Below are 16,687 nucleotides of genomic sequence, written 5' to 3'. Positions count from 1 at the left end.
TTTAACAAGCTCCAATGAGGACAAATGCAAAGAAACCCAAACCAAATACAGCACTCTCATAACACTGAGTGATAAGGCAAAGGGAAGAGTTTGAGATGGGAAAAAGAAGAAGAAAAAAAAACCCCAGCCAATCCTGTATGAAAGCATGGTGAGATCATCAGCTGAGTGCTGATCAGAAACAACAGAAGCCACAAGACAATGGAATGCAACATATTCTAAGTGTGGGGGAACAAAAACTGCCATCAAGATTCTGAGGTGTGTGTGTGTGTTGGGTGTGTGTGTGGTCTGTGTGTGTTGGGTGTGTGTGTGTGTGTTGAGTGTGTGTGTGTGTGTTGGGTGTGTGTGTGTTGGGTGTGTGTGGTGTGTGTGTGTTGGGTGTGTGTGTGTGTTGAGTGTGTGTGTGTGTTGGGTGCGTGTGTTGGGTGTGTGTGTTGGGTATGCGTATGTTGGGTGTGTGTGTGTGTTGGGTTGGGTGTGTGTGTTGGGTGTGTGTGTGTTGGGTGTGTGTGTGGTGTGTGTGTTGGGTGTGTGTGTGTGTGTTTTCATGGAGGTGCATATGGAGGCAAAGATGAAGGTGTCTTTCTTGATTACATCCTATCGTATTTCTTGAGACAGGTTCCCTCACTGAATCTGATTACATCCTATTGTATTTCTTGAGACAGGTTCCCTCACTGAATCTGGAGCTTTACTCATTAGGTAACCATTGTCAATTAAAAGGGATCAGGACTCCTTGAAAAACATGGCTGATCCTTAGATGGGATGAGACATCCAAGGTGAGGACACAGCATCTTCTAGTACAAGGGAAGAAATCCGGATTGATATGGCATTGAGCATAAGGATATCCTAGATAGGATCTGCAATAGTCACAGCACATCAAGCAAAAACAAAGGAAGTATATATGAAAACACGGGCTTAAGTCAATAATAATGAACCAATATTGTTTGTTAATGGAAACAAGCATGTTGATATTAAATGTTAAAATAGGAGAAAACAATAATATGGGCATAAAGGACAATACTTTAATTTCCCCATAAATTTTAAATTTATAAAATAAAGTACTTTCTTTTTTGTTGTTTTGAGACAGGGTCTCTCTGTGTAGCCCTGGCTGGCCTGGAACTGTCTATGTAGACCAGGCTGGCCTCTGACTCTTGGAGATTTGCCTGTCTCTGCCTCCTGAGTGCTGGGATTAAAGGAGCGCACCACTATACCTACATGGGGCTATTTTTTTTTTAATGAAGGAGAAATGAAAAGAGTCCCACATCAAAGAAAACACAGAGAAACCTAGCATGTGGGCTTTACAATAAACACTAAAGAAAATTGTTCAGGCTGAAAACAAGTGACAGCAGAGAGATCCCTGTCCTCATGAAAACAACCACCATGCGTGTCAACACTCGTCACAGATCTCTTAACTGATTCAAATTCATGTAGGACACACATATATAATTGTGTTTGCAGCTTGTATTTGAACAGTGACAGTACAAAGACCATAGGAGGAAAGAAAGCCATATTGAGAGAGAAATAATTTCAGATGGCAACTCAAATCTACAGAAAGTGACAAGGAGACCACAGTGGCCAAATGCAGTTGGTAGCATAAATTTTACGGTCAAACCTTATCTCTTTTCTATCAGCTCTTGAATCCTCTCTTCAAACTTAAACTTAGATGTAAGAATCAGGCTGAGCCGGGCGGTGGTGGTGCACGCCTTTAATCCCAGCACTCGGGAGGCAGAGACAGGCGGATCACTGTGAGTTCAAGGCCGGGCTGGATCGATAGCCTCCAAAACAATACAGAGAAACCCTGTCTCGTAAAAACCAAAAAAAAAAAAAAAAAAAAAAAAAGAATCAGGCTGTAAAGGAGCAGGGCAGATCTTCACTGTCCCCGGCTAGGCAGGGCTTCTTAGTGCCTTCAACCTCTCCACACAGTGTGCAAGAAAACATGAAGTAGACTTCACCAAATAAAATAAAATAAAGTCCTGTGCCATAAACAATACCATTAAGAAGCTGAAAGAACAGTGACAGCCCATTACTGGTGGTGGTGTAGCAGAAACCAGAGACCTCGAGCCAGACCAGTGACTCATACAATCAACACTTACAAGTAGAGATAAACGGACTAAACGGAAAACTGTGACTCACAGAATAATACTACAGCTTCCACAACGAGATTCTTCTTTTCGCTTTCATTTTTATTTTGGTTTTGGTTCTTTGTTTGGTTTTCGATTTTTCTTTTAAATTGGGTTTTGTTTTGGAAGGGAGGTTGCAAGGGCAGAGGGCAGATGCAAGCGAATGGGGAGCTGAGTGGGATCAGATGCATGATGTAAATTCCACAATGAATCAATAAAAGGTTTAAAAAAAAAAAAAGCTGAAAGAAGACCAGACAGATGGGTTAGTGGTGAAGAGCACGGCCAGCTGTTCCAGAGGACCTGGGTTCAATTCCCAGCACCCACATGGTGGCTCACAACCATGTTCCAGGGGACCCCACTCCCTCTTTTAGCTTTTTTGGGCATCAAGTGGGTACATGGTGCACAGACATATATGCAGACAAAACACTCATGTACAAAAATAAGAGAATAATAAAAATAAAGCCGGATGTTGGTGGCACACACTCTTAATCCCAGCACTTGGGAGGCAAAGGCAGGAGGATCTCTGTGAGTTCGAAGCCAACCTGGTCTACAGAGCAAGTCCCAGGACAGGCTCCAAAGCAATACAGAGAAACCTTGTCTCGAAAAAAACAAGAAAAAAAAATAATGAAAACAAAAGAAGTACCACAGAATAAGTCAAAATGACGTATGTGATAAGAGATTGAATCTAGGATATGCAAAAAATTCTTACAGCTCAACTTTTAAAGAAAACTCAATTAAAAATGAAAAGGACATGACAGCACATTTCTCCAAAACAACAGGCAAGTGGCTACAAGCAAGAAAAGGTGCTCTGTGTCATTAGTTATCAGGGAATAAAACCATAATAAGACACACGACTTCACACCAACCTGGACGGCCATTAAGAAATAGTGCTGTGTTGATGATAATGTCTAGAAGGGCCAGTATGATGGTTCAGTGGACAAAAGGGTTTTAGTGCAAGTCTAATGACTTGAGTTCAATCCTTTGAACCCACTTAGGAAACCGGGATGTAAAGTACAGAAAATAAGTTAATGGAGTGTTCGACCTCAGATGGGACATCAGTATCAACTCCACAACCAAGGCTCAGGGACCACCAGGGAAGCAAAGGGTGGGGGTGGGGGATGGGGGGCAGAATGATTTTAAGAGCCAGAGGTTAGGAAGGCCAGGGAAAAACAATGACTGCTGAGCATGATCGGGAACTCTGAACTCACAGGACCTGTGGCTGCCTGCACAAGACCTGCAGAAAATCAAGCAGTCAGCAGGGTGTTGGTGGAGCACACCTTTAATCCCTGCACTTGGGAGGCAGAGGCAGGCGGGTCTCTGTGAGTTCCAGGACAGCCTGGTCTACAGAGTGAGTTCCAGGACAGCCTCCAAAACAATACAGAGAAACTCTGTCTTGAAAAACCAAAAAAAAAAAAAAAAAAAAAAAAAAAGAAAAGAAAAAAAAAAGAAAAGAAAAAAAAAAAAAAGAAGAAAGTCAAGCAGCCATTGTTCTAGCCTGGAAGCTGGGGCTAGTGAGCCTCCAACTCTAACTGAGGAGCTGTTAGAAGCTGATGGCTTCTGGGTGGTGAGAAACAATGTAGCCCCTGGTGGTGACCCCCACACCTAGGAGTCAGTGTGCTACTAAAAACAAAGGGAGAGACTGGGGCGGTGGTGTCACAGGTGTTTAATGCCAACACTCAGGAAGCAGAGGCAGGTCTGGTCTACAGAAGGAGTTCCAGGACAAACAGGACTGCACAGAGAAACCCTGTCTCAAAAAATAAAAACAAGTTAACAAAGGGGGGAGGCATGGTAGTAACACACCTGTAATCCTAGAACTCAGGACACAAGAGGCAAGTACATGTCTGTGCATTTGAGGCCAGCCGTTCTACATAAGGAATTCCAAGTTAACCAGGGCTACACAATGAGACCGTTTCAAAAAAAAGCTAACAAAGGGTCATGTGATGGTAGGAATGCGAATGGTCCCATAGGCTCATTCTTTAGAATACCTGGTCTCTAGTTAGTGAAATAATTTGGAAAAGATTAGGAGGCGTGGCCTTATTGGAGGAGACGTGTCACTGGCGGCAGGCTTTAAGGTTTCAGAAGGCCCACACCGTTCCCAGGGTTTCTCCCTCTCCTCATTCTCGGGTCAAGACGTAAACTCTCCGCTGTTCCTGCCACTGTGCCTCTACTCCACCATCTAACTGTCTGAAACCCTAAACTAAACGTTTTCTTTTATAAGTTGCCTTGGCCATGGTGTTTTATCACAGCAGAAGAAAAGAAGCTAAGACGGACTAGGAGTGCAACCCTTGTAAATAGCACGTGTAAAGCCCTGGGTTCAATCCCCGGCACTGAAAAACGGAAGTTAATGAGACAACTAAAATGTGGCAATCCTGACTTCAGAAAGAGGCCTTCACGTCTTAGTGGCCACCTAATCCAAGGGAAAGCACAATGCGTAGACTGCACCTTCAGCTTTGCTGTCCTGTCCTGAGGCTGCGCTCTCTGCGGGAGTTGGTTCTCCACCACGCACATGAGGTAGACGGCACCACAAGCGGATATGGTGATCCTGCGTGTTCTGGCCACTGAGAGCTGATCTGGGTCACACATACTCCCACAGAAACTTCAGATCCACTCAAAACCACGATGCTAATGATGCTCATGGCTCAGAAGCTGACAAAACATTGTTATAGGTAGACCTATCCAGTCACCCCCATAAGGGTCTGTCTGGCCTCTATTTTACGTGTGAATAAGTCCTGTCTCACTAAAAGGCATCAAGACTAGAAGTCAGCAGGTGTGAACCGAGGCCAGCCCTTCTGCCCAGGAGGCCAGCAGATTGGATTCACTCCTCCACCCTTCCCGAAGGACTCTCTGTGGATAACATCCTAGTGTACTACAGTTCCGGACATTCAGCCACCCATGCTTAGGGCATGCAAAGTTGATTGTAGGCAGCTCTGCTGACTCCACCCATCCTTCTACACACTGATCGTTGGCCTTGCAGTGAGCTCTGACTGGCCAGAGGTCACAGTCCTTCCATCTCTGGTACAGTCTGCTCAAGTTCAGCATTTGAAGGACTGCTATGCTTCCCTCCCTCCCTCCCTCCTTGCCTCCCTCCCTCCCCCTCCATCTCTATTCTTTATATAAAACATCATGCATTTTGTCTCGTATCAGTTACATCAACACACCTTATGGGTTTTTTATTTGATTGGTTGGTTTTGGTTTTTCGAGACAGGGCTTCTCTGTGACTTTGGAGTCTGTCCTGGAACTAGCTCTTGTAGACCAGGCTGGTCTCAAACTCACAGAGATCTGCTTGCCTTTGCCTCCTGAGTGCTGGGATTAAAGGCGTGTACCACCTTACGTTTTTTATAAGGGCACAGACACAGATCTTTAGAACTCAGGAGGCTGTACTGTTTTTTATAAGGGCGCAGACACAGATCTTTAGAACTCAGGAGGCTGTACTGTTTTTTATAAGGGCGCAGACACAGATCTTTAGAACTCAGGAGGCTGTACTGTTTTTTATAAGGGCGCAGACACAGATCTTTAGAACTCAGGAGGCTGTACTCTGGCATGTGCTGCGAACTGTCTTCTTTGTGAGCAGACCCTGGAGCCTGACCCATTGGTAAATTGCTGAACTGTAAATCCAGCATCAGCTTTCATGGCTCAGAGCTGTTTTGATTTTTGTGGTCTGGGCTCCTTCTCTAGATTAACAACCAAGGATGGGGGTCTTGGTGGACAGTGACCCTTGTGGACAGAAGGAGGCAAACACCAGGAGTGATGGCACACTGTACCCTCCTACCTCCTCTGCTTGTATGGCTTCTTTTTCAATTTTCCCGAGTAGCTCATTTCTCTGCAAGATCTCCTTGTCCAGACTGTTGTATATCTCCATTGCCCGGTGAAGCTTGTTCTGAAACACAGAAGAAAGGTACCTGCTAAGAGGAACTCTCCGAACTGTGGGGAAGGGAGACAGGAATGAAGCAAGGCCATCCATTCCACGTACATAGATTCCTATCAGCTGGGGACCACCCTCCCCGAAGGTGCCAGCCTGGTGCCTCAGAGCTGGCTGGAGAAAGGTAGAAGACAGTGGGATCTGGGCGTCTGCTGGAGACGCAGAGTGGTCCAAGAACAGGACTCGATTCTTGCCCCACTGGTTCCTAAGAGAAGCTTCTCTTACACTGATATGGTCATCTTGCTAGTAGAGAGCACAGCGTTGTGTGTGACAGGTACAGGTCACGACTACCTCATGAGGCTGCAGCTAGAGAGCCCCCACAGCAGGTGGGTCCCTCTTAACCCTCTCCCCACTTAAAAGTAAGGGAGTCAGGATTTGAACGGATGCAGTGTGATTCCTCAGCCTCTGAGCTCCACTACACACTCCTGCCTAAAGGAGCTGGGCCTGCTGGTGTCAGAGAATTGATTCTACAGGAACAGCTTCATGGATGCCCACGATGTAATTTGCCCTTCAGTTCCTCCAGGCCCCTGTTACTTGGATTGATCTCCTCTGGAACCCTTTCCCTGAGCCCTACCCTGCTGGAATGTGCTCCGCCTGGCTGAGGAATAGGCACACCCCAAGAACTGACCCACTCCAGGCACTGGCTAGTGAAACACTCTAGGCCTTAACTCCAGGAAGCTCACTCACAGCCAATGCCAAGCGAGGTAGGGATGCTGAAAATCGTGGCAAGAAGAATTCCAAGACTGCGCCCGGACCAGTGGGCACATGGTAGGCTGAAGCTGGTGTGTGTTGGTGAGGGGGGGTGTCTTGCAACAGGAACGGGGACAGAGAATCACACTTAGCTCTGTGAAGAAGGAAGAGAAGGCACGGAAAGCGTCTGGGGAAGAGTGTCCCAAAGGAGCGGAGAGATTACAGAGTGGAGTGGAGGGGGAGGAAGAGGATGCAGGGGCGGAGCCACAGAATGTCAGAAGGCAGGTGAGGCAGAGAAGGCTGGAGTCACCTGTCTGGGGACCTCAGGCAGCCAGACACTATCCACTCCGGTCCTTCCAGGCCTTGCTCATTTCCTACTCCCTGCCCTGTGTGAGAATAAGAAACCAGACAAAGAGGGTAGCTATGGGGTGCAGGGATGACGCTCAGGGGCAGTGACAGTCACCTGAGATCACATCAGAAAAGACAGAGCCAGCTCTCCAGGGTAGCTAAGCACGTAAGATTCTGTTCTTAAGGCGACCCCCCACTCTCTCTGTGTGCCCAGGGCAGTGTCTGGGCACAGTGCAGCGGCCTTCTCTGCCCACAGGCCCGCCAGACTGAAATCTGGGGGTGGCCAGGCTTGTGTCTGGGTCTTAAGGACCTCTCTCTCTCTCTCTCTCTCTCTCTCTCTCTCTCTCTCTCTCTCTTAATTTTTAAATTTAAATTTAAATTAGAAACAAGGTTGCTTCACAAGTCAATCCCAGGTCCCTCTCCCTTTCCCTCCTCTCTTCCCGTGCCCTCCCACCAACCCCCCCCAATATCCCCTCATTTCCCCAGGGAGGGTGAGGCCCTCCATGGGGATGTCCATAGTCTGTCATTTCATCCAGGGCAGGGCCTAGACCCTCCCTCAAGAGTCCAGGCTGAGAGTGGGACTCTCATTGTTGGATGGGCACCCAAAGTCCATTTGTATGCCAGGGATAAATACTGATCTACTACCCAAGGCCCAATAGATTGCCTAGGCCTCCCCACTGACACCCACATTCAGGGGGTCTGGATCAGTTAAGGACCTCTCTCAAGCCCAGTGGTTGCTGGGTATTCCCTTGAAGTGATAGCACTGAGCGGTTTTCTCCCTGGCATCAGCAACTCCTTCAGTCCCTGGAGGCCATCTAAGAGTCCTCCCGTGCAGTCTCCTCTGCCCTCAAAGAGGTAATGGAGAACTTCTGGCCCCCAAATGTCACTCTGGCTTCATATCTATGACTTCCTTGTGCAAAGAAAATCTGCTCTGGATGGGCTCATGAGATGAATCAGGCCTCCTGGTCACCTCATCTTAGTGTCAACTTGGCTACATAATTGCATCACAGAAATGACTCTGTGCCTTAAGCCATGGAATTTCCAGTCTGGATTTGCATTGTATTGGGTGTGCTCCTGTGAGTGAGGCTGGGGACTCCTTATAATTCTATCCTCCTCAGGGCACCAGGTCACTTAAGTCAGTTGAGGGTGAATCACGACCCATGTAGTCACGAGTTTATGCCCTGCTGAGCTCACCAGGCAGGCCTGAGGGCATGGGGTCAGAAAACACCAGCACCAGCCGCACTCAGGCTCACTTAGGACAGTCACAGAAGAGAAGACAGCTCGCGTGCCTACCTATATGGTCTCAGAGCTGTGCCCTGCGCATTTGGCCCTGTCTCTGGCATGTATGGGCATTTTTACTGTTGCCAATAGAGGGGAGTTGGTCTGAATGGTTCCAGCAAGGTCTCTTACATGGTTGTTTAATCTCTGTGCCAAACGGCTCCTCCTTTCACCCTCCCATGACCACCAAAACCACGCCCAAACTGCTGCCGGTTAGCTGCTATTTGCTGAGCATTTGCTCTGGGCAGGCCTTGTTTCCTGTTGCTGGGTACGCTGCACAGACCATACAAAGCAAGTCCAGAGGTGAGATGTGGACCTTGTCTCTAGCAGCTGGAGCACCTACACCAGATGAAGCATTGCCACTCCCCCCGAAAGCCACCATTCAATCCCAGTGGGATCAGATTCCCTGAGCCACTCCTGTTCTGCGCCCATTTCCCCTACAAGAGCCTAGAATTGGGACTTGAGAGAAGCCAGCAGAAGCACGCTAGAGTCTCGCTCAGCTCCTCATTGGGCACTCTCAGACTCCCACGGGCATCTTCCCACCTCCACTCTTGTTCACCTTCTCGTGCGACAGGCTCATGGGCAGTATTCTGACTGGCCTGCGCTGTTCCCACTCACCAGCAGTCTACACTGACTTTAGACCCAGCCTGTGGAGCCCAGGTTCTGCAACCTGGCAGCTTCGCCATGGAAACTGCAGCTCCATTGCCCAAACCCCACAAGTCGAGGCAGGCCCTGTACCCCTTAACTGTCTCTATGGGATACAGTCAAGGCCCAGTGTGAGCAGCTATCCAGTCATTGAGGACCTGAAGTCATCCATCCGGACTGGTTTCATTCAGAATTAACTGTCCAGATGGCATAAGCCAGATGTGGACAGTCACACATGAGCCAGATGTGGACAGTCACACATGAGCTTCGGAACGCTGGCTCGGTAGCTCTTCATGCTCTGCAGGATGAAGGAGGTTGAATGGGACACACACTGGGCTGGCTCTTATTTATGGTTTGACTCTTAACAAAAACTCAGCATCTTTGCTTTAGGTTTTTGTTTTGTTTTGTTTTTTGATTTGTAAAGGAAATGTTGAGCAAACATAAGTCTGGTGTAACACATTCAAATTCACTGTTTTTCTTTTTTGTGAGGATTTTTGGGAGGTTTTGTTTGTTTGGAGGCAAGGTCTCCAAATGTTGCCCAAGCTGCCCTTCCCATCCTTATGCTCAGGTGCAGGAATTATAGACACATTACCATGCCCAGCTACAAATTCACATTGTTAATCATATTTTTGTGGACCACATGAAGCCTACATGTAGGCTACCTAGGCTACAGCCACCACTGTCCAGGGACAAGGCCAAGAGCCAGCAAACTTGTTCTGTGAAGGACCAGATAGTAAGTATTTTCAGCTTTGCAGGACCAGAGGCAAAATTTTGCACACAGATAGCTACTTCTGCTAACAAGAGAAAAGCCTCCAGAGTCCTACAAGTGTTTTATTGGTGAAAGTAAAAGCATAATAACTGAGTGCAATACTTTTGAATAGGGCTGGTGAGGTGGTTCTGCAGGTAGATCTGTTTGCAGCCATGCCTGACAACCTGGATTTGATCCCTGCAACCTACATGGTAGGCAAGAGCTGAATCTTGTAAGCCGTCCTCTGACCTCCACAAGCATGTCATGGTATACTTGCTCACAAGCCCACATGTGCACACTAGAAATAATAGGATGTGATATATATGTGTGTGTGTGTTATTTATATATGTATAAACAAGATGATATATATCTATAGATGATATGTCTATATATAGATTATATATATACATACATATATGGACTTTAAAGAAGAGAGCTCAGTATTTGTGAGTTGGTCTGACAATGTTCTTCATCATTCAATTGCAGGCATGTGCTCTTCTTCGAAAGCCATTCTTAGCTGGCAGGACAGGGGATGTGGCATACTCACACATCTCGCTGACCACTGCAATACTTCATCACTCAGAGGGCGACCAGATGGCTTGGTCTGCTGGGGACAGGCCCTATTCATACTCATCCCTGCTTAATTATTGATAGTGCCTCTTCTGTCACCCCAAAGTGTTGCATTCAGATGATAAATAATTTAGCAGTTTTCTGATTTATGGCTGAGACTGTTTTAACTGAAGAGCTCAATGCATCCCTCAATTAAACCAAGTGTGGTTCACTTTCAAACACTGTACATAAAAATCGCCCAGGGAATTCAAAACAAAGCCAGATCCATAGCCCTTGGCCCCTAATTCAATCTGCCAGGGTGGGATTAGAGCAGAGATGTACATTTTTAAAAGTAAAAGGCTCCCAGGTGGGCCTCATGGACAGCTAGGACTGTGAGAGCATTCTGGAGATTTTATGAGACCAGGCTTTGCCAAGTCGAGAGAAGTCAGGGGGCAACAGGAAACAGCTACAGTCTGAGTGACCCCCCCTGAGTGCACAGGGACCTCCCTGAGGTGGGGCCGGTGGATGTGCAAGCCTGGCTGGGTGCCTGGCCCTGGGGTGGGCCTTACCTTGTATGTGTTGAGGACCTGCAGGGTGTTCCCAGAGGCCAGCTTCAACTGGATCAGTTCTTGATTCCTTGCTTCAATCGTCTCTAAGAACTGAGCATTCTCGATTTTCAGCTGCTGAAAGTCAACGTCGTGCAGGGCCTCGCCAACCTCCTCCTTCTGTGGTTCACGAAGAACAGAGGCAAGGTCAGGTGTGACCATTAGTTTACGCTCCTGTCCTGCAGTCTGTTCGGAGATCTGCCACTGTTCCCTGAAACATCCTGGGCACTGGCATGGCAGTAGGTACTAGGGCTCCCCTCTTAAGTTAACAGAATGCCTCCAGACTCAAGGAACACACTCATGGGAAAGTCAAAAACGGTGACAGAACAGCACAGTGTGTTCTGTGTGGGGACCCAGCACACAGCTGTCCTAGTGCCAGGCCAGGCTAGGGGAGACTGCCCACAGAGGAAATGATACTTTGACAAAGCTGTGAGGGCAGACTGAAAGGCAGGACATTTAAAAGTGACTTTTAATCTGGACTTGGTGGCACAATCCTGTAATCCCAGCACTTGGAAGGCTGAGGCAGGAGGACTTCAAGATTGAAACCATAGTAGGTTGTGTGGCAAAACTTTGTCTCAAAAGCAAAAAAATAAATTCAACTTCTAAACCTGGAAACCCCCAAAAGGCTACCCAAAAATTCACCTTGTTTGAGCCTTCATTTTTATAGGTGTGTTTATGGGGTCCCTCTCTAAACTGTGCCCCCAATTCCTGTCTAGGCCCATGCCCCTTGTTTGTGGGAACAGCCGGCTTGGGAGTTGCTGTGCCTTTCCACCGCTACTCTCTACTGAGCGGTATTAAGCACCGGGGCTGCTGCTCCCTCCCAAACACCACCTTAACTCCAGATACCGCTCACCCAGCAACACTGCATAGCCTGTTTTCTGCACCCAGGGCAACCCCACTGGCCACTGGACCTCTGATAAGGTAGCTCTAGGCCCTTGTGCCTCTGTCCCCTTTATACAAAGGTACACGATGCTCCTCTCAGGACACTCCGCTCCATTAGCCTGTGTGCTTAGGGACTGGGCTCACAAGTCGTTCATCTCTGTGCAGCAATGACATATAGGTTAAAGGTCATCCACATACTCTTACTTCAAGTCCCTCATCATGGTGCCTGAGCCTGCAGGAAGCCCTGGAGTCCAGGAGCTCACCATCTGCAGCAGCCACTGGGCAGCATTCCTTCTTGTAGCCCTCATGGCCTCTTCCTTTCCATGGCAGCCCTCAGCACAGACAGCCACCCTCCCTCCTCTCGCCATCTCCACGCTGAGCTCCTTTCAAGTGTGGAGCTCACATTGGTGGGGCTGCACGGAGAAGGCAGAGCCCAGCCAGTCCCTCCTTGGTCTGGTTTCTAGGACAGCCTGAGCCCATGCTGATTGTCACAGGCATGGCACCTAAGCCTGTGCCTGTGCAGATATTTTGGGAGTCTTGCATTTCTCCTTAATCATGTGAGGGCTGCTCTAGCCTGACGAGGTCTCTCTGGATCCTGAGTCAACCAAGCAATAGTTGCCTGACAAGAACATTGCCCTGCCCATGCCCTCCTCACTATCCACAGCTACCTCTGAAGCATATGTCATCCGAGGCCATATTTGAAATAATGATAAAAACACTGAACAAGGAAATGATAAAGCCACAGACCATGCTCCAGAATCCTTTAGCCATGCCAGGTCTCTGGCCTTTAACTGGGAGCCCTTAAAGTCATCTGTTGAAACACCACTGCACAGTAAATGATGCCACTCAGCCATATCCCTCAAAAAGCCGTATGTGTGTGTCATAAGACTCTCAAATTAAAGCCAGTTATGTCTACAGAAAGCCCTGAATTTGCCTGCCCAGTAGCTATATTGGTTTCTTCTGGTTGCTGCAACAAATTGCTACAAACCCAGTGGCTTAAAACCATGCAGGAGTATTATGTCCCCATTCTGGAGGCTGTCAATCTGAATAGGTTTGGAGCTAAAATCATAATGCTATCAGTGCTGCCTTCCTTCCTTCTGGGGGCTCTTGGTAAGAACATTTCCTTATTCTTCTCAGCTTCTGGAAGTTGCTTGTATTCCTTGGCTTATGACCCCTGCTTGTTATATTTCCTCTCACCCTCTTTCCTTTCTCTCAGAAGGAGGGAAGTAGTGTTGGTGCAGTCAGGTAACCCAAGATCATCTACAGTGTGGGGTAGCTTTAATTGTCCAATTGACACAACCTAGAATTACATGGGAAGAGTGTCTCAACAAGGGTTTGTTTACATTGACTGGCCTATAGAGGAATCTTAATTAAGCTAATTGGCATGGGAAGATCCAGCCCACTGTGGGTAGCACTAGCCCCTAGGCTGGGCATCCTGAACTGTATTATGAGTGCAGAAATCCAAGCCGGGCATTGGTAGCGCACGCCTTTAATCCCTGCACTCGGGAGGCAGAGGCAGGCAGATCTCTGTGAGTCTGAGGCTAGTCTGGTCTACAGAGCGAGTTCCAGGACAGCCTCCAAAACAATACAGAGAATCCCTGTCTTGAAAAAAAAAAACGAAAGAAAGAAAAGAGTGCAGAAATCCAGCTGAGCACAAACAGGTAAGAAAGCATGGCTGTTTTCATTTCTCTGCTCTTGACTGTGGGTGTGGTGTGATGAGCTGTTTGAAGCCCCTGCCACCTTGACTTCTTCATGATGATGGACCGTAACTGGGGACTATAAGCTGAAAAATATCCTTCAACCCTGTTTCTATTTATCAGGATATTTTATCATAGCAACAGAAATGAAGCTAGGACATCTCTCCTTTTTTTTCATCTCTCCTTCTTAAGACCTCTAAATTAATAACAACTGCAAAGTTCTTCTACTGTGTAAAATAACCTGTTTAAAAATCCCAGTAACTAGGACAAGAATATTTGAGAGGAGTGGGTGGGTGGGTTGATGGGTAGGGATAGTACTCAGATAGGGGACCAGGCGGTGGTGACGCACGCCTTTAATCCCAGCACTTGGGAGGCAGAGACTGGTGGATCTCTGTGAGTTTGAGGCCAGCCTGGTCTACAGAGCTAGTTTCAGGACAACTAGGGCTACACAGAGAAATCCTGTTTTGAAATCCCTCCCCCCAAAAAAAGAAAGGAAAAAAATCCACATACCTGTCTCAATTGTAAAAGCATCTTTTTCTTCTGAACTTTAAGAGAAACATTTTTCAAACTTAATTTATCCTTCATATTATCCTAGAAAAAGCACATTTTAATCAATTACTCATCTATACCCATTACTCTGTACAATAAATCTGGAACTACAAACCAGACCTTGAGCTCTAACATTCAGTCATTTGTTTTCAACTTAATTCTTCCCAAACAGGTACTGAGATGCCATTTCACTAGAAGCCTAAATGAAGAGGAAACTTGGTTGGCTCCATGTCCTACCATAGTACATCTGCATTTGGCATTTTTTGGGTGTGGTGCTACTGCAGGGGACTTTACTGATATATAATCTTGGGACTATTTGGTCTTTTGTTCATGTGGTATGCTACAATTTTTTAAATAACTTATTTAACTTTTACTTTATGTGCAGGGGGTGAAGGTATCAGATCCCCTGGAACTAGAGTTACAGACAGTTGTAAACTGCAATGTGGGTGCTAGGAATTGAACCCAGGTCCTCTGGAAGAACAGTCAGTGCTCTTAACCACTGAGATATCTCTCCAGTCCCGTAGGCTACAAATTTTTAACATTCACAGCGTGTTAGGATTAAGAACTCTGCTCAACTGACCCCAGGGCCCAAAACTTAACATGCTACCCAAAATCTTTTTGATTGAAAGCATACTCTCCTGACCCAATTCCCCTTCCTTTCTCTTGTCAGTCTGGGCCCATCTCCTCATAGGAAGGAGATGAAAAGCTCTGGAGAGTGACCTGTCTCACCCTGTGCAGTAACCTGTCTAGTTCACACCTTTTTCAAGGATGCACACAGATCTCAAAACAGATAAGCAAGAGGAAACAATATGATATACTACAAATACACATCCTGCCTGGTTGGTTGTTTTTTCCTTTTGTAAACATGTATTTAAAACATATGTTTTGGGTGTTGTGGGGGTTGGAGAGATGGTTCCACACTTAAGAGTTCTGCTCCTCTAGAGGACCTGGGCTTGATTCCCAGCACCCATATGGAGACTGACAACCAATCCTAATTCCAATTGCAGGAGATCTGATGCCCTCTTTTTGCCTACACAAACACCAGGCCATGCACATGGTACATGTAAATATACCTAGGCAAAGCACACAAGCAAACAAAGAGGAAACCCACACAATATAATTTTTTTTTAAAATTTAGATACGTACACACTCTTGGAGATTTAAAAACTATGTTATACATGTGGGAGAAAATACAGGCATAACCTGGCGGCCAGCCTACCTGGCACAATGTTTTTCTAATAAGAAGCACAGCACAGCCTGCTCTTGAAGTCAGAACACTGAAGTCTGAAGTAGCCTTAGTAGCCAATGGTAACTGGCCTTTGGATGAGTCTTCTTTGCATAAAGTCCCTGGTGGTGTGAGTGCTCACTATCCAATCCAAGGTAACGTGCTAACCAATCACAGTCATTAGGCTTCCACTACATAAGTGTTTGCTCATATGGGATTAGGCAGATGCTGTTCCCTGAAGCTGTCCCTAGAGTGGTTTATCAACACATGGGCATTGCTGCCTTGTCAGGGAAGTCAGGTAATGACAGCAGTGGTTACCACAGCACAGGCTGCAGGATGTAGGTCATTTCTGTGTCACTGCCCTAAGAATTAGTTCTTTTATTTTGTTTTGTTTTTTGAGGCTGGGTCTCTCTACATAGCCCTGGCTGTCCTGTAACTTGCTATGTAGACCATGTAGACATACTATGATTAAAGGTGTGCACAATCTTTAATCCCAGCACTTGGTAAGCAGATCTCTGAGTTTGAGGCCAGCCTGGTCTACAGAGTGAGTTCCAAGACAGCCAGGACTGTTCCATAGAAAAGCCCAACAGTAACAACAAACGACAACAAAAAGCACCGGCTCTCTGATTGCAAGCTCTGCTGTCAACTCACCCTCCGGCGGTTCATATCCTCGATGTACTTCATCACTTTCTGAGTGGCCAGGATGCTCCCTTTCTTCTTGGATATGGTTTTCAGGATATCTTTTTCAAAGTCATGCACTGCTCTCTGAACTTCAGCCCATCGAATTTCAGCTTCCTCAATGATAGCCTGGAAGGGTCAGCCAAGAGAGAATGGTTTCCAGAAAACTCCACAGCACACCCTCTAAGGACACCTAAGTCCCACTGCCTCTGACTCACTGCAGCTATTTCTTCTTGGGCTCAGAAAGACATCTTTAAGTACAAAGATGATTATATGACAACTGTTATTTTAAAACATGCATTGCAAGTTAAAAAAAAAACACAGAATCTGACAAGTCAACAAAAGACCAATTGTCTTTGTCACTATTTCCATATTGGGAGTATTATTAATCCATTAAAGGTCCAGCCATAAAGATATGGAAGATCTGGGTGTGGTGGTAAGTGCCTGTGAGCCAAGCACTTGAGGGGATGGGGGAAGAAGACTGCCATGAGTTTGAGGCTAATTCACTCACTTAACCCTTAAACTCCTTGTGTTATTAAAGAGTTACTTTAATTTTTATTTGTTTTTGGTTTTTTGAGACAGGGTTTCTCTGTGTAGCTCTGGGGTCTATCCTGGCACTTGCTCTGTAGACCAGGCTGGCCTCAAACTCACAGAGATCCACCTGCCTCTGCCTCTCGAGTACTGGGATTAAAGGTGTGTGCCATCAATGCCTGACAATTAAAGAATTATTTTTAAAAAAACTTGAGGGCCTGCATAG

At 46.6% G+C, this 16,687-nt stretch overlaps 1 protein-coding gene across 1 annotated transcript in view; it reads right to left on the bottom strand.

Annotated features, from left to right (window-relative positions):
• Ccdc113 (coiled-coil domain containing 113) overlaps positions 1–16,687 on the bottom strand; it is a 28,433-nt gene that overhangs the window by 5,465 nt on the left and 6,281 nt on the right. The window contains exons 4-7 of the mRNA XM_005078639.4: positions 15,904–16,059; positions 13,989–14,069; positions 10,864–11,019; positions 5,887–5,994 (exon numbers count right to left, since the gene is read on the bottom strand). Coding sequence (XP_005078696.1) covers positions 5,887–5,994; positions 10,864–11,019; positions 13,989–14,069; positions 15,904–16,059 — 501 coding nt within the window. The remainder of the gene's footprint in view (positions 1–5,886; positions 5,995–10,863; positions 11,020–13,988; positions 14,070–15,903; positions 16,060–16,687) is intronic.

The sequence above is a fragment of the Mesocricetus auratus genome, unplaced genomic scaffold, assembly GCF_017639785.1.
Source record: "Mesocricetus auratus isolate SY011 unplaced genomic scaffold, BCM_Maur_2.0 Super-Scaffold_100714, whole genome shotgun sequence".
NCBI classification, from domain to species: domain Eukaryota; kingdom Metazoa; phylum Chordata; class Mammalia; order Rodentia; family Cricetidae; genus Mesocricetus; species Mesocricetus auratus.
This window is presented reverse-complemented; position numbering and strand designations above follow the sequence as displayed.